This window comes from Lepisosteus oculatus, chromosome 4 (genome assembly GCF_040954835.1).
Source record: "Lepisosteus oculatus isolate fLepOcu1 chromosome 4, fLepOcu1.hap2, whole genome shotgun sequence".
In the NCBI taxonomy this organism is placed as follows: domain Eukaryota; kingdom Metazoa; phylum Chordata; class Actinopteri; order Semionotiformes; family Lepisosteidae; genus Lepisosteus; species Lepisosteus oculatus.
In genome coordinates this window covers 17,826,913-17,851,379 of record NC_090699.1, presented here as the reverse complement: position 1 = coordinate 17,851,379, position 24,467 = coordinate 17,826,913, and the positions used below count along the sequence as shown (strand labels likewise).

Sequence of the window (24,467 nt, the reverse complement as noted above, 5' to 3'; positions counted from 1 at the left end):
ACAGTTCCCAGCTGCTGATAGGTTACTTTTAAAAGAGCTCTGGACTGGACCAAAAAGAGCTTCCAGCTGCTCTTCTATTGCCCGCCCCCCCCAAATACACACACACCTTTAAGTTTCTCTTGTAATTGATCTGAAAATTCCCGAGCTTCGAAATGAGCTGTGTTTTCAGACTGCTGTGCTCAGACATGTAGCTGCCTGGAACACTAACACAGCAGCTCTTCTGAATGGAGAGCGAGTGTGACCAGCTGTGCTGGGAATTAGGCTGTTTGAAGAGGATTTCATTAAGACAAACAGAATAAGGTGCTGTTGTTTTGAAATAAAAATAGAAAGCAACTTGGAGGAGCAAGTAAACAATCACTTTTCTTAAAAACATCCCAGCATGTCAACACACCATGACTGCTAGGTATTTTTCACAGGATATTCAGTTTCACATTAATAGGTCTCTTCCCTTTTGTGTCCTCTTTTAAACCCTTTGAAGAAGCAAGGCGTCATGCGGAAGGTGTGTGGGAAGACACACCCATCGCAACAAGCACAGGACAAACAGAGCTCTGGAGGACAAGAGACGAGGTCAGGCACGGAGACATAGGCTCACAATTAGTCTGACACAACAGAGAGCAGCACAGAAGTACCTGACCCTGCATACTGGAAAAACTCTGGGATCAAGACGATTTCCAGATGGCTTATCATCATACCTGGGCAATAGTACTTTTTAAACATTTATTTTACTCCTAATCATCTGAAAATATCTGAAAATGGCATTGATATTGGGTTTATGTCCCTGGCCTCTCCTGTCCAATGGCACTAAAGAAGACCCAAAGGGGTATTCCTGAACAGCAGAAAAAAACCTTCTCACACTAACAAATACAACAGTTAACAACATATAACAAATATGAAAACAGTTACGGTACATACCGACATCTTCGACAGAAAGGAAATCGAACACATTCATTCTAATTTATCTTTATAGATGTTCTTTAACAACACACACTTACAAGACACACAGAAAGATTCCAGCAAGATTCCTCCAGAGTCTGAACAAAACACACACAATAACACTCAGCTAATTCCAAACACCTTTTAACAGTGAGTGATGGAAAGATTTTCGTTAAAAGCAACAAAGGAGGGTAGCATTACCAAGAACACAAGGGGCTTGTAGATCAGCTTGAAATACGCATGTAGCCTCCTAACCAAACATTCATTTAAATAGCAGATGCAGTGCAAGAATTTAAAGACTTCAAGAGCGCAGAAATCTGTCTCTCATTTAATTAACTTTGTAGGTAAACTTACTAGGCGCTTAAATTATTATTAGTGTGAATAGTAAAATCTCACAAATTGTTTGCAGTTGCGGAGGACTGGTATCCCTTAATGAATTACGATGTATTTATCTACCAGTTCCAGCACAAGAGGAGTGCTGTGTTTTGGGAATCAGGCTTTACCGTCATCACAGTAACATTTCTAGAGAGCAAAGAGATTGGGAGGAACAAACCCTGATATCTGCCCATTCGTAGTCACGAATATCTCTGCACCACACGGTATCCTGCTGCAAAGGCATGTGAGCTTGGGGACCGCAGGCCTCTCCAGTATGCTCCGCTTTGATCCAAACCCACCTGTCAGTGTTACTTCCTAATTAACCCATCAAAAAAACATCACAAGCAGGTGGAATGTCTGGATCGGTTTTCCCGCACTTGCATGAAGGAAACGACTCATTTCAGCTTGCTCAGTGGAATGGCTAAAAATACAGACAGGGCTCTCCCCTCTCTGATATGCTGCTGCAAGGAGCGTTCCGACATCTCACACAACAACAGGAACAAGTCTCCGTCATCTGTGCTGGCTGGATATTGAACGGCGCCGTGCTCCAGCCAAAGGGCGCGATCTCTAAACGCTTCCCAAACATGTCCTCTAATCAGCCTTAAAAGGTTTAGTGTTCTTGGGAAAAAGCGGTGTGAGACTCTCTAAGTAAGTGCTAATGGAAAGGTTAATACTGTGGTGGTTAGCAGGCAACAGCAAAAGCAATTTGTCACTGTGACTGAATTTAAACCAGGCGCAGTCAAGTCTGTAGCCCAAGGGTGCAATAAAAATACAGAACAGGGGGCTTAATCAACAGTTTCCCCTTTTTATCGCCATGGTATGGCAAGATCACAGGCATCCCTGCTACTTGTTTATTTCTTGTAGCCTTTTTGCAACTCTGTATTCATCAACCAATATTTGATCTACACATCTTGACTTTTTATTGTTTGCATTTTATTTTCTATAAAGCGACCTTGATAACGATACCATCAGCACAAAAATTACATTTAACTGTTTTTGTTAACAGAACCTGGTCTCTCTCCAACAAACAAAACTATATTTCCCAACCCGATAAGCCAGTGTTTAAGTTGACCACAAAACTAAAGCACAGAAAAAGTAGATTTTGACAACAGGCCAGATTAGGTTACAGGTTTTATAGTTTCTGAAATTCAGATGCAAAAAGGAGCTTTTTAGTCAGTTTGTTTTTGTGTGAAGTTTATTCTATGTAATTAAAGAATTCCATAACTTTAGTTTTACTCTAAAGCATATGAAAGAAAATGTAATTGCTATAGATAGTGGACAAAAAATTGGCAATACCAGGGTAAATCAGGAAAACCTAGTACGTTGAAGGCAAGGACTACCAAACAGGTGTGGCCCACTCAATAACTAAACAAATAACATCCCAACATGCTTAGGGTTATATACAAAAATGCAGGATAGGCCTGATTGCCTGTAATTATGGACAGCGTAGCTTTATGCGGAAACCTCAGTGACTCTGAAACAAGGGTGATAGTCTGCCAGGTGCTTCAGGGAACAAGACAGCTCAGAATTCTGATGTTTCTTGAGTAATGATGTGAAAAACACCAAGGGAAAGACATCAGCAAAGGGTAAAAGTGGATGGAAGTGCATAGTCCAGCACTATGATATCTGTGCATTAACTCAAAGTCCAAGGCAAAGCAGGAGAGCAACTTTGTTCTTAACTAATGGACAAGCGCATTCATGGAGCCGACATAAAGAATTCTGCACCTCTTAATGCTGTAGGACGCATTTTCGTAGTACGACCTATTGCTGTTTAATGGTACTGAGTGATCATCTTCACCCCATGTTGCTGTATTTCATTCCTGTGAGCAGGGGTGTCTTCCAGGCACAGAGCCCACGTGGTTGCCCAATGGTTTGATGAGCATGGCGCTGCTTGGTCACCAGATCTGAACCCAATCGAGTATTCATGCGATCTCTGGAACGATGCCCAAAACTATGTTTTTCTGGCTCCATCAAACAGACATAAGCTGACTTTTTCATGGAAAGTCCTGCAGAATTATAGATGGTGGTAGACTCTAGGCCACTGTTCATATAGGCCAGAGTGACCACACAACAAACTATTAAATTACTTTAAATTAGTCTTTGCTTTCCTTCTACCTGTATCAAATGCATTAGATAGTCTAAAGGGCCTCCACCGGTTTGTGATCTTATGTAACGGGCATATGACTGAGCAATATAACTGATTGTACACAACCAGTAGATTGAAAAAATGGGTGGCTATATCATCAAGTTCCCTGGCCTTCAGAATTCTACTGCACATGAGCTGGAATTCTTAAGCATAATGAATAGAGGTAGGATGACAAGCTCCAGATACTAGAAAAATAATAAAACATTCTAATGATCCTATCCTTTCAATAGGTCTGGTTTTGATGCAGCATTAATAATTGAAACAGAACACCCATCCATCCATCATTCGTTTTCTTACCGCTGTATCCAATACACGGTTGTTGGGGAGCCAGAGCCTATCCCAGCAAGCAACTGGCACCAGGCAGGGTACACTTTGTATGGGTTGCTAGTAAGTCACAGAAGTGCGCAAAATCAACAACAAAGAATTCTAAAATTTCACTGAATTAACTTTGCCATCAAAGCAACCTACCAATTTCCAATTTATAATTACTTCTCTGAATTTAAATCAGGAATGAGCCCTAAGGTTTTTAAAATCTTGTCCTTTTTTTCTACACTGTGGATACTTCAAACAAAAAAGGCATTTACAGTTCCTGAAGGTGACAACAACTCTGTTAAACTCTACTTATGAAGGATATTAAATCTCTTTGATAATAAGCTATGAACAAACACTCCAGCTTTATCAGGGTTTCAAATTCTGCTCAGCAAAAGTGTGTCTTTATTAAATCTAGCAAAGAACTGATCTTCTGGTGTAACCTGTTTATGAAACAGCACCAAGAAAATATTAAATTCCAACTAATCTGTACCTTACAGCATCTATGTCTATTTAAAAGACACAACTGAATATTCAATTGTATAGGGAGCTGGATATAATGATGGTTTTAAAAAGAAAAATAATGTAAATTGGTGTAGTAACAATTAACCACTTTTACTGAGCTCCGGAGAATGAAAACAGGTTGACTTGTTTTAGGCCTTAGTGTGTTATTGCCTTCAGAGACTATAAAAATAGAGAAAGCTTAATGAATGAACAGAAGACTTTTACACGTTATACTTAGGACTGGTTTACACACAGGAATTTGTCATGTTACCAAAAGCAGTGAGTCAGTGATGTTCAGGGTCTGGGGGTGAGCAGATTGATTTTTCACATTTCAAAGACATTCTCTGTCCTGTCAGAAAAGTTGCTTAATTCTCCATTAAATCAGCCTGACTCAACTTTATTAATCACAGAATCTTATCATGAGGAAAGCGCCTGTGTTGTAAATTGCAGGTTGCTATCACGGCGCTGAAATAATACAGCCCAAGGACTCTCCAGTGTAATTAAGATACGAAACACAGTACCAGTGGTGCTGAATTTTAAGGAGGTAAGTAAAATGTCTTTTGAGAGCGAGGAGGGCATTCAGAGGATACGAATGGCTGCTACACAGTACGCATGAGTAACTTCATACCAAAACAAACTGGGGTGTCAGTGTGAGTACCAGCTGGGAACATCAGCTGGCCTTCGTTAGTGGTCCAATTTAGATTGGTGCGCACAAGCAGGAACAGCATAAGCTTTCTCTCTTGACCCCTCAGACCCCTGAGAGCCCCAGGTGACCACTCCATAACCCTGCTCAACTGAGTAAGCAGGCAGAACACTCAAGCAGCCCGATTACACTTGATTCATATGCTTCTGAAATGATTTTTGAAAGAAAAAATGTTCTCCTATTTTACAGCTTACAGATCCTGTACCTTAAAACTTGAAAAATAATTATTACAAAATCTTAAATGCATCATTCGGTAAAATACCACTGGTGAATCTGAAGGCAACAGTGTCATTTCTCAGCCTGGTTCTGACAGTGTGAAGTAATATAACCAAGTTTCTGATACAGGCATGCTGATAACTCTGTCTAAAATGATAAAACTGTTTCAACTATTATACCCAAAACTCCTTCCAAGCCTGTGACCTTTTATCTAGAACTGTATCGCATCGAAAGAACAACAGAAGGAATGTATTTTCTACAGCTGTCAGAAACATGCTAAAATCAGTGCTCTACCTTTATTCTGGAAAACATTCCCTTTTGTTCTGGCATATTTTATGGGCGAACATCCACTCAATTGTTATTTACAGAATCTTTAAACCACAGGTGGCAGTAATTCAGTTATTAAAATGGTTTAATAGTTTACAATTTAGTCTTGTATCAGCCTCCGCTGCAGCAGACAATCCTCCTGGAGTGTAATGAAGTTAATGAGGTAGCTTTTTAACTAAGCAACCTGACAGGCCCTGGATGCGCAGAGGCAGCTTGACACAATGCCCAACTTCTCAGCTTCCCAAGAGGCTTTTCAAAATTCAATACATAACATCTGTAGGCGATGTTGGGTACAGACCTAGCAGAATGCGTCATAACACCGAGCTGGCTGAACAAAGAAACCATGACGACTGCCAGGTTTCCATGGCAACCGCTGCAAGGCCCACAGAGTATAATAGCACATCAATCACTGTCCAAAAGAACTTCATTATCAGCAAAAATAATCCTTTAGGATCTGTTTAGCGTGGCATTGTCGGTCAACTCACCTCAAAGCCTTGTTCTCTTGCAAAAGTGGCAGCCTCCTGAAATAAAACACAACGGAACAGTTAATTACAGAGCTGATGATAGTGGAGGAAATCACAATTTAGGCGTACAGACATCTCACTTTCTTCAGTCACTTATCTCAAGCTGTGTGCCACTTCGGAGATTAAGTAGCATGAACCAATTCTGCTTTGTTTACCTTTCAATTAGTATTCTGAAGGCCTGCACCTGCTCCTGAGCATCTGCCCACTGTTCTTAACTTGTAGCAGAGGCATTATAAAACAACAGCATATCAGAATTTATCAAAGGTCTCAGGCACAACGCAACAATGTCCTGGGTTGTCACCTAATGTACTACTGGCAGAAAGAGAAACAACGGATATTCAACACTAAAAGAAAAAGAAAAATTGCGGTATTAACCACGACAATGTCTGACAAGTATTTCTTTTTTTTTTTCCTTTCAGCTGCGCTGACACTGTTTTAAAAAGGACACAACAACACAGGTCCTCCAAGATGATTTCGCTTTAGGACATTTCGAACAATTTCGCGAGATTCTGTGGATCCCCTGCCGACAACTGGAACAGCGTCTCGAGCAAGGCTCTTAAACACACTGCTTCCGACCCGGCAGGGTGAAAGAGGTTGATGCGATGATGCTAAATGATCCAATTATGTCAGAAAGGTCTTGCACTTTGCTCTCCAGTGCAGCCCTGGGGAAAGGCTGACAGTGTGGCCCTTTAGGAAAAAGAACAATAGAGCGATCCAGTCCCGGTCCCCGGGGCACCCTCACCCTCGCCCTGCCCCGCACGGCTCAGCTCACTCATCTGCCACGCCAGGGACAGAGCCAGGCCGATCTCTAGGCGGCAGGGGTGTCCAGACCCAGCTGGGATGCCTGGCACTGCTGCGCTCCGCCTTTTTTTCTTTCTTGTTATTGATCTTTTTCTTTCGCGAGGTATCTATCATTCCTGACAGGCTCCACTTGTCAGCTGCAGTTCGCCACCTCCCGTGCAGGGGCCCACCCACCTCACCAAGGAATTAGGCCCCCCGACAAACAAATTAAGACAGGAAAGACATTTTTCTCTTCAAGTCTGCGTAAAGCCTTCGGTGGGAGACGAAGTTTGGCTTGGCAATAAATAACCAAACAAATTCTGTTGCCAAACAAGGAAAAACAAAATGCTGTGAAACTCCATCAATTCCCATTAAAAAACACAGACAGAAAGGTGTTTAACAATATTTGTCAGTTTAACCATTACGACCGGTACCAAAGTAAGTTCAATTCTAATATAAATGTCACTGTAGGAACAGGTTTCTACTACAGTAACATCTGTGTCCCTCTGAGTGAGGGAGGCGGACACTTCCGAACATCTGCGCAGCAATAATGGAAACACTGAAGCTCAATTACGGCAGGGGAAGGGAAACACAAGACAAACAGCCCCAACAGCAAGAGCCACAGTTTGTTTTCTTTAAAAGAAAACTGTGTCTCCTAAAGGAATAACTTTTGACTGCACAAAGGACTGTAATAGCTCCAGTTTATTAGGCACATAATTTATTAATTGTTCCTGGAGTGGTCATGTCTCTGAAGGACTCGGTGTCCCTCCAGTACAGTGTGTAATACATTACTGCACTGCAGGGATGTTAGCAGGTGTCATCGGGGAGAACAACACCTGGATAATACCATCTCTTCAGATGTGCGCTGCTAATTAATTTGAAAAGATCATTCAATTTATTTAAATCATATATTTAGTGTAATTAAATGTCTTAGCAGTTCTCACATTGCAATCTTCTCCATGCAAACTTGGCAGTCTTTGATTTTTCACCTCCTAATTATCTGGGTTCTCTGGTCAACATAGAAGGTAAAAGATAACAAGGAAGGCTCTGAATATCAACTCTCTACAGACTAGGAAGCCTGTATTTAATAGAAGGCTATCGGAATGTATGAGATGCTTCCACTGTCAGGGGCTCAATAAGGCACGGAGATATTTTTAGAGAGCTTAAGCTAATAATCCAAAGCCAACTAGGGAGGTGAGCTTGCCACTTCTCGCCAAGCAAAACGAAGTAAGCGCCATACACGTAATGCTGAGAGAGAGAGAGAGAGGGAAAAATTCAAAGTATCTCAAGTTATTCAGCTTCTATTTTTACCCAGGGGACAAAGAACAAGACAGAACTGAGAGTACTGGTTCTGTAAAGGACATTACAAATATTATTTCACAGAGTGGAGAGCAAACCTGGCAATGTTCAGGGAAAAAAAAATAGAGTTTCCTAACCAGAAAAAAAGGCTAATTTAAACAGCCTTGATGTAAATATGTTTGTGTGACAAACCGATGCAGTTGGGAATATATTTAAAAAAAGGAAATTTGCTTTGATTAGTGTTAGCACATATTTCTTGAAACAGAAAACCCCTTCAATAAAGATCCCTTATTTAAAGCACTGTAATTCTGGATTTCAAAGACAAAGGCAAAGAACATAAGCACCAGGTTTGAGGGGGTTATGTGTGATCAAGCACCCTAATATTTTTGTGCATATACTTCTTAAAGCAGGGTGAAAGCATTTTTACATTGTGTGAGTCTGGGAGAGTAGGGTGGCATCATGTGATAAAAAGGTTTCTAAAGCATGAACAATCTGTCACTGCCCAGCTTCTAGGAAATAATAAACAAATGAAAGTATACAATGGTAAGTTATGCTAAGAAAAAAGGCATTTCAGTGCCCCATTTACTCTCATCAGGTGATCTGAGCTCTGACTCCCATGACTCTCAGTGTCCATCTATAGATTTGCTTCATGCTTTGGTGGGAGTCGCCTTTACCGGAGGAGATCCCTTTTCTTGCTCTAAATTTTAATTTACCCTTTGTCTCGGAAGTGTCTTGGAGCTCTTTGGTGCAAATGGGAGATTTTCCACTTTTCTTCCTAACTGAGTTGTGGTCTTGTCTAAGACCCTACTGCAGGTGTAAGCCATTAACATTCCCCTCTGCTAGGTTTGGAATTCCTTTCTTGGGGTTTTGCTACTTTCCCCCAGAATCAGAGTTAATACACAGATATCACTTCACAACACAGAGCTCCACAGCTGTTTGAAATGGGATCCCACACCGCAAGTGAAGCTAAGAGCAGCCACATGTTGTGGATGCCTGTGTTTGCGACTGTGGTTCAGAGGTGACTCCGACAAGCCTCCATTAAAGAGTCAGTGGTCAGGATGACATCCTAGCACCTCAAAGCACAACCACCTAGTACTTTCCATAACACCAATTATAGCCGCATTATCTGAAAATTCAATAATCTGTATTATCTGAGTTAAATTATTTTTTACTGGGGAAATTATGCTACAGAATTCATAATTAGCTTCTCGAAAGGCTGCTAACCTCGCCCCAGTGGGAAGATGCTAAGAAAAAGCATGCATCTCTCTGTGGGTCAGACAGACTCCTCACTGCCCAGACTGCTGTAAAGTCTAGATTAGTCAACAAGCGGTTCCCTGGCCAGATACTTTGAACGCTATATTAAACCTTGCCTGAAAGACCAAAGCTGCAACTGGCACTTCAAGACACAGTTTTTCAGTTTTTAAGAAACAGAAACTTTCAGACATCCTGAGTGAACGAGAATAAATAAAAAGCAGTATAACAGCAGCAATAATGCCTTGCCTTTGAACAGCATGCTTCAACTTTAAAGGACTGCAACGCACTTCATTTACAGAACAGGGGATCTGCTTCACCCACCTCTGCAGTGAGGCCCCACCGGTGTAACACACAAGAGCCACTCTGCTCCTGCAGCCCCACTGCACAGCAGATCAGGTGAAGCGAGAATTTGTCACCAGTAAAATTCAGAGACATTAGAAACAAATTAGACATGGGTTTGGAAATTATGGTGCAGAGGGAAGAGTGCCCCCTACTGGTCCACCAACACTGCTAACAGCAGCGATCTGGTTTGCTTTTGAGGTCTCCCATACCTGGTGGGATCCCAGCTGTCCCTATTGTCTGATTATGTACATCTCTCTCTAAAAGTAATGAGGTGTAAGCATATCGCTCATAACAGGAAACAATCTTATTAAAATGTTTCACAAAGACTATAAATCAAAGACTGAAACCCAGCTCATACAGTGGGTTAATAATACATGATAAGTGGAGAAGCATATCTTCCCCTGGCCGTTGCGAAATTAGCATTAGCTACAGCAAGCTACCCCAGGTTGATGTAAATGGAGAAACTGAACTCTGTCTTTGACACAGGAGGTCTGGGGAGGTTAGACTGACAAGTTATTTGCAGCAAGAGTAGCTTTCCTAGTCTTTCAGTGAGCTGCTGCATTTCGATTTGTGTGTAAAGACTAGACAGAAACCAAAGCGAACTGGACACAGAACAGCGCTATATGATGATCCGTTCTCTTCTCTTAAACGTTTCACAGATTTCGAGGTTCTGTTCCTAGAATAGATTAAGGGTCACTCGGTGACTTAAAACTGCTCACCAACAGAGATTATTGGGAGTTTTAGTATTGGATGTTGTGCTATTCAGGAAAGGCCATTTTTCCCAGAACTCCACTGCCTGATGTTATTCGTGGAGAGCCTGCTCGTGGTCTGGACAAACGGTGGAGGAGGCTGGGTGAAGAGAGCTGGATCTGGGCTGATCACTACTGCTGTGTACTGCAGTGTATAAGCCATTAGACATTCTAGCTCCACTGTGGGTTTCTGTCAACTAGGGCTCCAGGATGGTGTGCGTCTCAGGGGTGTGCTTTCCATTTCCGGCATGAGCAGGAGGCTAAATGTGAACCAGAGCAAACCCACATCCAAAGCACAGATGCCTAAAGTCAGAGGGGCAGCTGGGGGAATAAACTAGGGTATCTAGAGCGATCTTAAAGCAATGCTGTTCTGGTCAGTAGAGATCAGTGCAGTGTGTACAAGCTGGGCACTGAAAAGCCTTCCAGTGGCATCCTCTGTAGACAAAGGGGCAAAGTTCCCTGACAGTGCTCTCTCTAGATACTCAGATAGTGCTTGCAAGGGAATAATAAAAAACAAAACAAAAGCAACTTGATGCTAAGTAATTAGAGCTAGTGAGCACAGCTTAGGAAATAAGGCCAAGAGTTTCAATTTGACTGGTGCTGGTAAAAAACAATCTGCTTGTTTTGAACTCTGCGGCGGAAGTCAGTGGAGGACTGAAGTGTTGCCCACAGCCCTGGAGATTTTCTAACCCACCCACAAGTGGCATGAGTACGGGACGAAGAAACACTTTAATTGGAAAAAAAAAAAGATAATGCAGATCAAAACGAGGGCCTGCTTCCCAGCATGCCCCAAGCCCACAGGCTGGTTGGCGTGGCCGGACAGGTCCTGAGGCCAGAGCTTGGCTCACAGCAGCTCTGCGCTGCGCAGGAAGCTGCCTGGGCCACACTCCCCATGGCTGGGCGTCTCCTAAAGCAGGTGATTATTGATATGATAATCTGTGTTTACAGGCTTTAGCCTTCCATCTGACAGTAGGAAGCTCAGAGGAGGAGAGATTAAGGAAATAAACAACCTACACTGAGGTTTTAGCGTTCCCCAGAGAATGCGGCATTTCTGTTCATGCATGACATGCGACAAAACAGCAAACCAAAGCTGAGACAAGGACTTGAAATCTCTTCTCAGGCTGAATTTATTTAAAGCAAAAATCCTTTGTTTACCAGAAGTGTTTAAAATTCCCTCCCCCACGCACACACCAAATCATTTTTCTGCGTGCAATACCTGTGCTGTTCTCTATTGCTCCTACTCTGTGACTGAATAGGGAAGCACTTTGAGATCTTTTATTGTAAACTCCAGCAGATAAATCCCTGTTCCTATTGCAATATGCTCTACTGAGCTAACACTTGCAAACAAGCTTTTCACCCCTTTATATTAACCACACAGTCAGTAGAAATAGGTTAAGCATTTCAAACATAATTCTGAAGCAAACCTGAGGATCTGATATTGCCTGGTATAAAACAATACGAACTAGTAAAAACAGGCCGGCCAAGACCCCACAACCGAGTTTCACTCTTCCTCTTGGGTGAGCTGAGGAAAAGAGCAATCCAAATAATCGTCTTTAATCTAAAGTCAAAAGGTCTTTACTCAGCTCAGAATAAATCAAAAAGCATCCAATACGGCATTACCTAAACTGTCCATACCCATGACACTCAAAAAATAAAAACGTCTGCAGTGGAAACTCTCTTGCTTCGTGGTGCTGATAGAGTTATTCAGGTTAAATAAATCAATCTTCTGAATGAGTTTTTCTGGTGCTTGGTTGGATGTCAGATTTTGTTAAGAATGAACTACCAAAAACGAGATGTCTTTCTCAGCCCTCCGATCTGTTGGTTTACTCTGCACTAACAAGACGACTTGCTCAGAGCAGCTTGCATGCGAGTGCTGACCCGACATCACAGAAGAACACTGCCAGTCTAAATAGCACTGTGGTCAGATGCCCTCACTAAAATGAGAAAGGCTTCGAACAAGCACCGTCATTACGTTGTTCAGAGGGTAGTAACATCTTTAAATATGTACCGCAACTATAAAATGCAAGCTTACAAGATCTGCAAACCCCCAACACAACAGCTGTCAAACAGAGATGAGGCTGTCAAAATGAAAGTCACACTAAAGTAACACTAAAGTCACACTAAAGAACCTAGCGATGACAATCTTAACCCCAGAAAACAGAACATATACTACATATAAACCTGAGCGCATGGTTCAGGCAGAAATGCACGTTGATAATGACTGGAAAAATGCTGGGCTCATGCATTAAATTAAATAAGCCTTTTACAGGTCCTGCTTGATGTTAAATAAGAGATCATGATACTCCAGTGCTATCCCTGCCCTCCAACCTCCACCTCTGACACACTGGAATGTTTTTCAGCTCTGCTTGTTCAGACACAGGGTTAGAGCACCCAACAATGTGAATACAAAAGATGGCATTAACAGTTTCAAAGTCTGTGCATGTTGAGCATGTCTGATGTGCGATGTCAAGGCAAACTAAAATGTTGTCTCATAGCAACCCAGCAGATTCACCTGAGCTGCAACAAGGGGGAGTTTCTCTCTTCCTGCACGACACAGATATGACACCCGCGCTGCCAGAGGCACCAGCTGGTCCTGGTTTATTCAGCTCTGGGCCTCAAACTGCAAATCTCACCTCAGCTCCCGGAAAGGCTGAAACCATGTTAAGGTCACCAAAGGGGAAGGAGCCGGTGTAAAAAGATGCAGCCCCGTTGCTAAGAAAAGATATTGCAGAGGGACAGTTTTAGGGGCTCAGTCCGTTTTCTGGTGTGACGCGTCCGCTGTCAGAAGCGATCGTGGCAACAGCTTGGTCACAATCCTCGGAAATCCCGAGCCCTTCTCAGCAGCAATCGCCCCTCTCACGAATCTCACCTCAAGGCACTGACACAGGGTCGGCTCACAACAGCACAGCTCCACAGACCATCTGCCAGGAGATCTGAAGTCCTTGGCAGCGTTAAAGAAAAAAATGCTGCCGCAAAATATCAAATTATACACAAAAAAGCCACTGGCTCATTCTGAAATTATAAGCAAAAAACTGTATTTTTTTGCTCAAAACTAATAATGTCTCACTGCCTGTCAATTAAAAACACATGTAATATACTTTGGAATAGGATGGAATATTGTAACTGGCCACTGGGATCAAAAAGAACAGCCCTGCTTTGTTCCATGGGGTAGCAGGCACAACCTTCATCTGTGAATAGTGGGATGAGTACAGTAAAGTCAAATAAAGACCTGGAGTAAGGGATTGCTTTATGCCCCAATGAAGACAAATTCAATGACAAGATGAAAGTTTAATTTCTAAGTGCTTTTAATTAACCAGTCGTTTTAACAAAAAAAAAACGGAGACAGGGGCCAAGGTCGTATCTGTTGATGTGGCACGGACTGGCCCCTGCGCCAGCTGCAACACAGAAAAAGGAAACAGCTCTGATTTACAAAAGCCAGCATTCCCTTGGCTTCTGTTCAACAAGCATGTGACAAATTCTGTGGAAAAGAAAATATCCAGAATGCTCCGCTTAAAGGAAATACTTGGTATGATGCAATAAAAAAGCCACAATAATGTAGGTCATCAAAACACTAAATCATTCACTTCATGTGGGAACAACGGCCACTTCAAGAAACTGTGGTTTTGAATCAAATTCCAAATCGCTTCCTGCATTGCTCAATGGCCTGCAAATCTTATTCACTTTACATGGTCTTCATCAGAAAAAGTAACAATCTCTAAGAAAGATTCATTTGCAAGTTGAAGCTGAAAGGCTTTTTTCAAATTAATCTGCTCTCAGTTTCTTTTATTTCATCACGCTACAGTACATTCAATAAGAGTGTTTTCTTAGAAGTGCTGAAAGCACGTCTCAAACAGGGCTTTGTTAAAACAGTAGTGGAGATACAAATCATTGATATGATATCATTTTATAAATAAGAGCTGCAGACTGTCTTATTGTTATGAAAACCATTTCCATTTCAACTCAAAATAGGCTTCTTTTCCAATGACAGCTTTATTACAAAGGTTGGTTTTGTGAATTAATATGTTCCAATTCCTTCAAAATGCTCCCATTCCATAATTTCCACAGGGAAATGGTTATATATAGTTATATAACCAACACTGTCAACATATAAATTTTGGGTGCTACTCAAAAGACAATTTGGACATCATGCACTAAGTGGCTACAATAAAGACCATCTGGGTGAAAAGAGATTTTTGTATCAGTAACATCAAAATGCATTGCTAGTTTTTGAAGTGAAAGGCTACATACCTGCTGTAACAAAGATGATTTGTAATTTCAAGGTAACAGAAAAACCAGACTTGTTGGGTCTTTAGCAATATCAATATAACTTTCAATTCATTCTCACAATGCACATATACACAATTCAAGAAAGAATCTAGAAATATCACAAAACTGGTGCTTTCTGTAAAATCAAATCCATGAATATATAGTTATATACAGTTTGCAAAACTGGATTTTATGGAAACAATGCCATACCTACTTCATGTCATAGTGCTTAGTTAAAACGTCAAAATGCTTCTGTATGTGCTAGATGTACAGAGGCGGAGCGGTGGCTCTGTGGTTTAGGATCTGCGCCTGTGACTGGAAGGTTGCGGGTTCAAATCCTGTGGCCGGCAGAGGAATCCTACTCTGTTGGGCCCCTGAGCAAGGCCCTTAACCCTAACTGCTCCAGGAGCGCCGTACAATGGCAGACCCTGCGCTCTGATCCTTAGCTTCTCTCCCTGTCTGTGTGTCTGTGTCTCCATGGAGAAAAGCTGGGGTATGCGAAAAGACAAATTCCTAATGCAAGAAATTGTATAGGGCTAATAAAGAAACATTAAAACATTAGACAGGAACAAAGCATATCAGAATGCAAGTTGTCAGTCTCACTACGGAGTCAGTCTCACACCTGGCACCAGCACCCTCAACGTAACTGATCAAATTAAAGCTTTGCAGGCCGCCTTCGATCACAATTTGTCTGGTCTTTAACGCTTGAAGTCTGGAGGACAGCGCCGTTGGCAGGGGAGGAAATCAAATCAGGAACACAGTTGTCACAACATGCCTACCCCGACCCCCAACCCCCCCACACAAACCTAGAGATGAGAGGATAAGAAATATCACATCGGTCTCTGAATTCCAAAACATCACAGGCACTAGAGATGTGTAGGGGATCGAGCTGCACTGGTGTTAAACGTCTCATAGTCACTCTTACGACAGCCTGACATCCTGCACTCTCTCCCTGCTGTGAAAGAGGAGTGCTGGCCTCTGAGCCAGCAGAGTGTCTGCGGTATTGATCTGCTCCCACTCCAATACCTCCCTGCACATCCATCAGCACTTTCCTCCCAGGGAAAGAGATCAGCTCTCGACGCCTGTTAAGGCGCTCTCTGGGTTTATATTTCCCCGCACTGTAGAACTCGGGGACCTTTCTTAACCTCAACAAAGTGAAATGTTTTACGGCTCAATCAGAAGGATTTCCAGGACGTTCTGGTGGTGGAAGCTGACACTTGTGAGAGTGATCCCCCTCCTTGGGGTCTGGGCATACTGGCCCAGAGACTCATTCAGACAAACATCTATCTCTCCAGCACAGTAAACAAACTATCATTCCAAGCACATGTAAAAGAGGCCAATATTTCAATTTGCCGATGACTAACACAAGGCAGTTAACGTTTAGGGAAATTAAATGATGCTAACAATACCCTTGATGATGAAAAAAACATAGTTCAAAAGATCAAAACAAGGGTGAATGTGTTTGAAAACAAATCTGAAACGCTTTGCATTGCATTGGTGGTGTCTATAGACATACTGTTCCCCTTTCATTGAAAGCTGAGAGCAAAGCTGTAGAAGATATATCTGCTTAAATGAAAGAAACACCACATGCAAAAAACACAATTATCCAACATTCAAGCATTTTCTCAATTACTTGACAATAAAAGCATTTTCTCCCACACATTCTCGTTAATAAAAGTATTATGGTTCACAAGCCCTTAAGGCAGAATCAGCTGGGCATGGAACAAACACCGCCGGGCTAATGTGTGAAACACTAGAAACCTCCTCAGAGAAGGCTTAACTGAGCTTTAGCCGGAAAAGCTGAGCCTAAAAGGAAAGTGCTAGTTTGTCAGATAGTAATCCAGCCTTCACATCTCTTTGTTCTAATGTGTGGAACCCTCAATACGTTCCGATAACTACGAGAGGCACATCTCCCTCTTGCTGTGAGCACGCCGTCAGGGAAATTATCCACATGGGGCATGCAGTGCTTCGGAAAACATTCCCTGTAGCTGAGGGGTTCCTGACTGAACTTCGCATCACCCACACACAGCCAGCAGAAAGCACGCACTTTCCCACACGTCAGAAGGGATCAACAGCCAAGGGCTCTAGCACACTGACAACACATCCCACAAGTCTGGCGAACAAATAACCTTCGTGTCGGACTGGACAATGGTGAGAAAGGGATTCTGAAACACACCCAAAGTATGTCCATGCAGGTTACACGAAACTCCTCAGTAGACCTGGGCCACTCAGTGTTCCCTGTTAGGATCTCTTGACATGAACCTCAGGCATGCACAAGATACGATCAGCTTTGTTTCTTCAAAACACAATCAGCTCTGTGTCCTTCATTGTGTGGAAACAACAAGGAACAAGCTGATATTCGTTTTGGAACGTCACTCAGCTTAAAGACAGTTCCTTCTTCTGGTGAGACTTCACGGGAAGAATGACAAGCTGCTTTTCAGTAGAAATCCCAGACTCTAAAGGCTCAAACTGCCTAATTCTTTTGTATAAATGTAAAAGAAACAATGAACAAACCTTCTTATGAGCTTGTCTACTGTATGTCAAATATAGTCAGAAAATTCTGAAAAGGGAATCCTGGGAAGGAGATATTGGCAGAACTAAAAGAAAGGCAATTTCAGTGTTATTCATGCTAAAGGGTTTAAAACAATTAACAGTACTAAAAGCAAATAACCGTGGCTTCTACAGTGGAGGAAAAAAAAAGCTGTTTCTGAAATGACTCCGTTCCCCTGGCCTGCCTGCAGCACTTTGATGGTTCTGTTTCTTTAGCGTTGGTTTCAAACACCTGTGCTAAATGGCCAGCCTATTGAATTGTCAATTCTAACGGAGCTATCCCATTTTAATATCTCCCCCAAGCACACATAAATAACCTCCTCCTGGGGGTCGATCCATTCAATCCATTCAACAAATCGCACTCCAAAGGGAGGAGAGGTGTGCTTCTGCGCGTGGGAGGTGTCGAGTGTCAGTGACGGGCTCTGAAGAAGAGAACTACGACACAGCTCCAGAAATGGCTTAGAGGCAGCTCCAGCTTATTCACAGCGAAGCTGCACACAATCACTCTGTGGCTCTTTTTATGACAAGCGGAGAGGTTTAAATCATTTACCAACCTTGTGGCCGTCCGAGATAAAAAGCGCAGTTATTTAAAACGATCTGGATCGCAGTGGAATTAATCACTGCTTATACAACATCAGTCAGGGTGATTCATTCATTCCCAATTAATCTTGCCATTTATCTACATTGTCTGAGCTGCAGCAATACAAATTCATGAGTAATAACCAAATAATTTTCATTGTACAGTTTATCTTATGTGCTACAAATGACAAGCAAACTGTGTGTAATTTCTTTGGTTAATTCATTGCCATCTGGTTGCGGCACTAACGATTCTTCGCTCTTGCTTAATTAACTATGGCTATTAAATTTTCTGAAATGTTATGCCCTGAGTTTATGTCATGTAGTCAGAGCACAGCAGACAAGGACTCAATTAGACCAGCTCTGTTCTGAGGTTATTACAACGCATGTTTGCCAATTAACAAGAAAACAGACTGGTGTCAGAATGGAAGCTTTTGTCTGCTATTCATTTCCTTATTCCAGATCATAACTTCCTTTTTAATCAAAAATAAATCACTCTACTTATGACCTTCCTTCTTTCAATGTTTCAAACACAAACGCAGCAAATCTCTATATACGGCATTTTTCAAAGCGAGTTCAAGTTGTCACACAGAAAAGAAGAGCTGGCAGCGTGTGTTTACACAGACAGGCCTCAGCTTAGAGTGAGTACCAGAGTGAGGAGGTACAGAGCTACACGCTGTCAAGCATCTGCAGATATTTCCACTTCATCTTGTTAAAAGCACCTCCATTATCTTCAATCAATCCACCAGGCATGTTTACTGCCAACTACATTGATACTATAAGTGCACTTTCAGATGTGGGGAGAAAAAAGCTTATGCACGGCCATGGGGTACGATACAGACGTTAAGCAACATCAGAATCTGTCTTAGTGGATTAAGAGAGGAATGTTCTCGGAACATGATGTGCAAACTCCGAGTGTGTAAACATCCATAGAACCTCCCAGGTATTCCACGATTTCCTGCTGTGTCGTCTAGAACTTTCTGTGCGGACTAGATTACGATGAGCTCAAGTTCCGTTAAGGATTACTGGGCTCGAATTAACAAGACAAGTTTTGTTTGTTTTTATTTAAAATCCTGACAATGAGCTACACCCAAGGATCACTGAAATCCATATGCTGTGGGAAAATGACAGATTTGCCGTTACTGTGGAGAACTTGTGGATTTCAAAAAGTGTGAAAGAAATCCCATGTTTACCTGATTACCAGCGATTTAATTTTACTGGAGGTGGTGCAGTCTCTTTGGCATTGTGCTCTTGCTGTTTTGGAGAGTAAGAATCCAGTCATCAGGCACTCACAGTTCTGGGTCAGTGTTAGTACTAAGGCTGCTGCCACTGAGAGGGTGGCTGATTCGCAGAATGGACCTGTAGCTGAGAGTCAGTAACTGCCTCTTCAAACAAACATTAAAGCTACACAATCAAAGAAGACCGTGCATCTCTCTTCACGTGTCATTGGAAGAGTTTCAGTCTTGTCTGAAAGGCTTTAATGGGACACATGAGCCTTCGTTACCTTACAGCCTCAAGCTGAGACTGTCTAATTGACTTGTTGAGTCTGTCAGGATCTCAGGATCCATGCCTGAGCTGTGTGGTAAGAGTGACATTTTAAGTAACACCTTTAGACATTTCTGACATGAAGATTTTCCTTTCACACGATGAGAAAACATTGAGTCCGTGATTCTGTGACTTAGTCTATGCACCTTGCAGCAGTACAAGTACTCACTTGTGCTCGGAATCAACATTCTTGGAAAACCTTGAAATGCGTTGGTGATTCCTCCCATGTGCTCCGAGTGTATTTAATGTGGCTTGCAAGACATTCCCCAAATTAGACCTTTACCACACAGTGCTTGCTGGTGGATAAAACACTGCAGCTCCACTGGCCTCTCAGCACTGCGCCAATCATCCTCCTTGCACAGCGACTGATCAGCTCAGTCTTACTCCCTGCCATGTGCATGGCGCCTCCTGTCAGCACTGAGGGAAGATGACTCCAACAAGCCAAGTTCTTCAGTGCTCTGAGAAACAATGTTTCAGCTGTAGTCCTCTCATGCAGTGTCTGTAGTATCATCAGTTTCTGTTATTCTCAATACCTTATATATCAGTATATCCCCCAAACAAAACTCAACAGGTGAGCACACTCAGTTATATCATTGCTACATCCAAACCTACAGAAATATTTTCAGAAATGTCATCTTTCCCCAGCTCCCACAGTTGTGCACACTGCATTATGTTCAAGATATGCAAGATACGTCGGTCCACTAATAAGAACATGCGATAGTATCATGACACGAGTCTGCATTAAACTTGACTTTGCTAGTTCTGATTCCCAGTCCTAAAACTCTACTAATTACAAAATAAAGCTTGAGCTTCATTTCTCCGCACTTTTGAGTTTTGCCTCATCAAGTCAAACAGTTTTGGAGCCTCACATTATAGTTTCCCAGATGATATGTGTGTATATTGTCATACCTAGCCTAAATCTGACACTGAAGTGGAGAGTGGATAGCAAAGAATAGATAACAGCCCATGGCACACTCCTCCCTTCCCTACCACACTCTCCTCCCTTCCCTACCCCACACTCCCCTCCCTTCCCTACCCCACACTCCCCTCCTGCAGTGTGCTGCCCTGCGCCTCTACTCTAGCCTGGGCGCCCCATCTGTTTATTCTACTAACCCAGAGCAGCCACACACAGCAAGACCTGACCTCCGCCCAAGATATCGATCAGACATCCTTCAGAAAAGAAGTAAATAAGCAAAACAAGTAGAAAATGTCAAAACAAATTGTTCCAGTATTTTTTTGGTAATTTGATTTTTTCCTACCCGCTGGAAGCCAAAGAGAATTTCAGAAAAATGAAGAGACCAGGGTTACTTGATAACCTTCTCACAGTTGAGTCTACAATGACATTTATTAAAAATTTGCTCAAATAAATAAAACTGACAAGCCTCCCTTGTTTGTGAAAAATAAAGACACGCTAGAAGAAAGACCCTTGAGAGTTCTTCAGAGAACCAGATGCTGAAGAAGGTAATTGCTCAAATTTGTTTTGGTACCCAGAATGTTGTTCTTAGTGAAACATCAATCATAAGTTCTGATCAAATTAGACCGTCTCACCGTTTCATTTCCAAACAAGATGTCAACATACGGCATGACCTTCATCATGGGCTCCTTGTAGAACTGGCTGATAAATGGAGCCGACAGATTCAAGCCAAAGATCTTGTTGTTTTCAGAAGCGTGCTTTGCTACCTTCAGCACAGATTCTGGGGACACTGTGAGGAAGAAACCCTGAAAGCAAAGAAACAGAGAGGAAAACAGTGAGCATTACCAGCAGCAAGTTGAGGCCACAGCCAAGGACCAGCTCTGGCCAATCATCCTCCACATTTCCAGGGCTCATCTGGGAGATCTCTCCTTTAACAAAGGACTACATGTTTTTAACAGCCTTACACAGAAACCTGTAGTCACCAAGATGTTTGCTTCATAACATTAATTTAACGTTCAGAGCATGATTTCATTTTTCTCTTTAAGTCACATAATAAATTCCAGAAATAATTAGGTTTGATCACATTGAGGTTCTGAAAAACCACAAAATGGTGGAATGGAGCAGTGGCTGGGGCTCTGAACTTATAACTAGAGGTTTGTTGTGTTCAGTCCTCAGATGGGCTGTACCCACACTGTTCACAAGTTGTACAAATGTAAGACACTTTGAACAAAAGCACCAGCCCCATAAATTAATACTAACTGAAAATAATGAAAGAGGGAACCATTAGAAACCAATTCACATGAGAACAGAAGACAGGTTGCTGGCCTCTAATCCCCCTTGTAATACCATTCATCTTCTTGTTTTCGTTGTTTCAAACAAAAAACAAAAAGCAAATAAAATGATGTACACCAGCCTGTTAAAGCAAACAACAAAAGGAATGTTCTCTTCACACAATTAAAAATGTTCCCATCTAGAAGACGAATTAAAGAGCAAAGGCAGTGTTTCTCTCTGGTCAGTCAGCAGTGCTGCAGAGTGGGAAGATGGAAACCTGGGAGTGGCGTTCTGCTGCGGCCAGAGGACCTGCTCTCCGGACTGTGTGTGAGGTCACAAAACACCTCCATTTTGACTCGAGACCTGAAACCAAAAGCTACTGCCAACTTCACAAAAGGTTTTCTTTTGTAATACACAAACTGTTTTCTCATCCCAGTTGCTTAAAGTAATTACCCGGTGCTGAAAGAAAATAACTCCATACACGCATACAGTATTTAGGATAATAATGACTTGTACTTTTTATAAGTGGCTCTAAGAGAGCTCTCAAAGAAACACCACCCTCTGGAACTGGCAGAACAAAACACTGTTCAATTCAGACGCCACTAATGGCATAACAAAGGCTACACAACGTAGCAGGTATTCTTTGCAGCATGGGAACTGTAAAACACATGATTAACAATGGGCAGTAAGATATATTCTACTTTTTAATCTGTTACTAATTGGCTCTTTTCAATCAGTAGAAGTAGTTAAAAAATTCAAGTCTTGCATATAAATATTGCTGAAGTGCATGGCATTTATCACATCTAACAACAACAACCAGAGTTTTCAGTAACAAAGGGCATATTCACAAACCTTTAGATTCTGCATGTTTACTTTTTGAATTTAACAAAAGCCTGTTTAAAACCAGAAAATTACTGCGTTATTTAAATAGGTCAGTGCTGCTGTTCAGATAAAGGACTATTTTGTAAGGTTTCTCTGATAGTCAGAACCTTCACTGTCAGTAAATGGTCCTTTATTGACCCTGACATTTTCCTCTAAGAGGGTGCCAAAGTGTCAGGGAGAAGAAGATTGTTTTCAGACAGATATAGAGCTTTTGTTATTGAAGATAAACTCTTACTGCTCCCATGTTACTACCTCCAAAAGAACAAAGGGCTTCGTCTGGACCCCCGGAAATATTTCAAAGGGAGGAAAGATAACTGAAACTCTTGTACATTCTTTTAAAAACGGGGATACGGGATTAAAAAAAAATGTCACTTAAAAAAACTGTCTTTACCGTGACCCGCTCATTGGTTTTACAACCTTAACCTTGTAACGAAGCTAAGCTACAGTAATGCCTGGCTTCTGGTCTTCAAAGAGTTGAAAATAAGTTTTGAATACGGCCCTCCTTCTCTTCCGTGAGCTACATCCTGACTTCTATGGAAGGTCTGACCATAAAACTCAGCCTCATGCACACAGGACTGCCTCCTAGCACCTACTGTGGACTGGGCAGAAGTGAGCCAGGAAAGACAGAGGGCTAACTGCTTTAAAGCAGTCTTGAATATTATTCTACCATGTCCATTTTACATTAGTAGGCCATCTGGGAGCCCTGCTTTATCCTCATGCAAATTTAATCACTTCTTTGGCAATAAAAACTCAGGGACCAATATTCTGAGGCATTTTCATACCTGAACTGTCACAGAATGAGCCACTGTCCCTCTGCCTGGATTCACAGCAGTGTCTGCATCATTACCACACTTGGGCTTTGATGCTGGGAGGTTTCAGTATGCTTTATTTTGGAATTATTGTGGCTTTTATGTTTGAGCGTTTGAAGTTACAAGCATGCCTTGAGCTCCTCTTTTATGAAAACAAAGCAGGCCACTTGAAAAGTTTAAAGCTCAGTGACATCAGAGCTGACAGCACAGAGATTCAGAGATGTGTGAAGGGGCAGGTTGTACCCAAATCTTAATTCTACATAATAGCAATTGCACAGCTGTTAAGTACAGGAATCAAGATGAAAACGATAAGGTCAAATTTCCCACAAACTGGTGTGTAGAGTTTCCTGATACTACACATTGATCTGAATGCTTTATACTGTGCATACACCACAGATTTTACTTGGGTATTTCAGTCTGGTACCATTGATGGAAGCAACTGTTGTAAAAAAACATTCTGAGTGCTTGCATAGCAAGGAAGATCCAAGAAGATATATAAATATACATAGGAGGGGCTGAAGTGCTGCCCCCAGCTGGGAGGCACACAGCAGCCCCACTGCACAGCAGATGAGGTGGAGAAGAGAGAAATAATAATAATAAGCTTTACATAAAGGAAGGAACCCACTTCCTACATCGCCGAAGTGCAGCACCCATCTGGGAGATGACCATTACCTGACACTAGACCCGTTATACAGCATATTATGTGGAGAAGCAGAAATTACTTCATATCCATTATTCCATGAAGGGGGAAATTTAGGAAGGCCAGAACAGACACTCTGGTTAACACCCCTACTGTCAAGAAAAGAGTCATGGGACCTTTTAATGACGAAGTAACAGTTATGAATAATGAACTTGGGTCACCAGAGCAGTCAGAGACAGTCACAACCTGGGTTTTACGTCTCATCTGAAGGAGGGCACCTCCTACAGCTGTGTCCCAGTTCACCACACTTAAGTATTGGTTTGGAAACTCTGTTTCCAACACCTACTGGTCCACTAGCACCACTTACAGCAGCTGCCTGGTTTCCTTATGCCAATACTAACCAGGCCTGCCTTACTGAGCATCTGAGTTCTGAACACATCATGCTATAATCAGGTGGAGCAGCTATACCAAATCTCTAGGATTCATTCTGCAGTCCATCAATAAATCAATACACACAAAAATATCACAACTGTTACTAGGCACTTTTCAAGCA

The 24,467-nt window shown here is 42.1% G+C and overlaps 1 protein-coding gene and 1 long non-coding RNA gene across 4 annotated transcripts in view; both read right to left on the bottom strand.

Moving 5' to 3' along the window:
• Positions 1 to 24,467, bottom strand: part of adka (adenosine kinase a) — a 130,867-nt gene that overhangs the window by 15,446 nt on the left and 90,954 nt on the right. For 2 of the 3 annotated variants that reach the window (XM_069188873.1, XM_069188874.1), the window contains exons 7-8: positions 20,947 to 21,117; positions 5,999 to 6,034 (exon numbers count right to left, since the gene is read on the bottom strand). In XM_069188873.1, the coding sequence (XP_069044974.1) occupies positions 5,999 to 6,034; positions 20,947 to 21,117 (207 nt within the window). The remainder of the gene's footprint in view (positions 1 to 5,998; positions 6,035 to 20,946; positions 21,118 to 24,467) is intronic. The other variant, XM_069188875.1, reaches the window with a different exon arrangement.
• Positions 13,749 to 20,940, bottom strand: LOC107077302 (uncharacterized). The gene is made up of 2 exons (XR_001478344.2): positions 14,938 to 20,940; positions 13,749 to 13,856 (listed from the first exon to the last, which is right to left on the bottom strand). It is a non-coding gene; the product is annotated as an uncharacterized lncRNA (long non-coding RNA).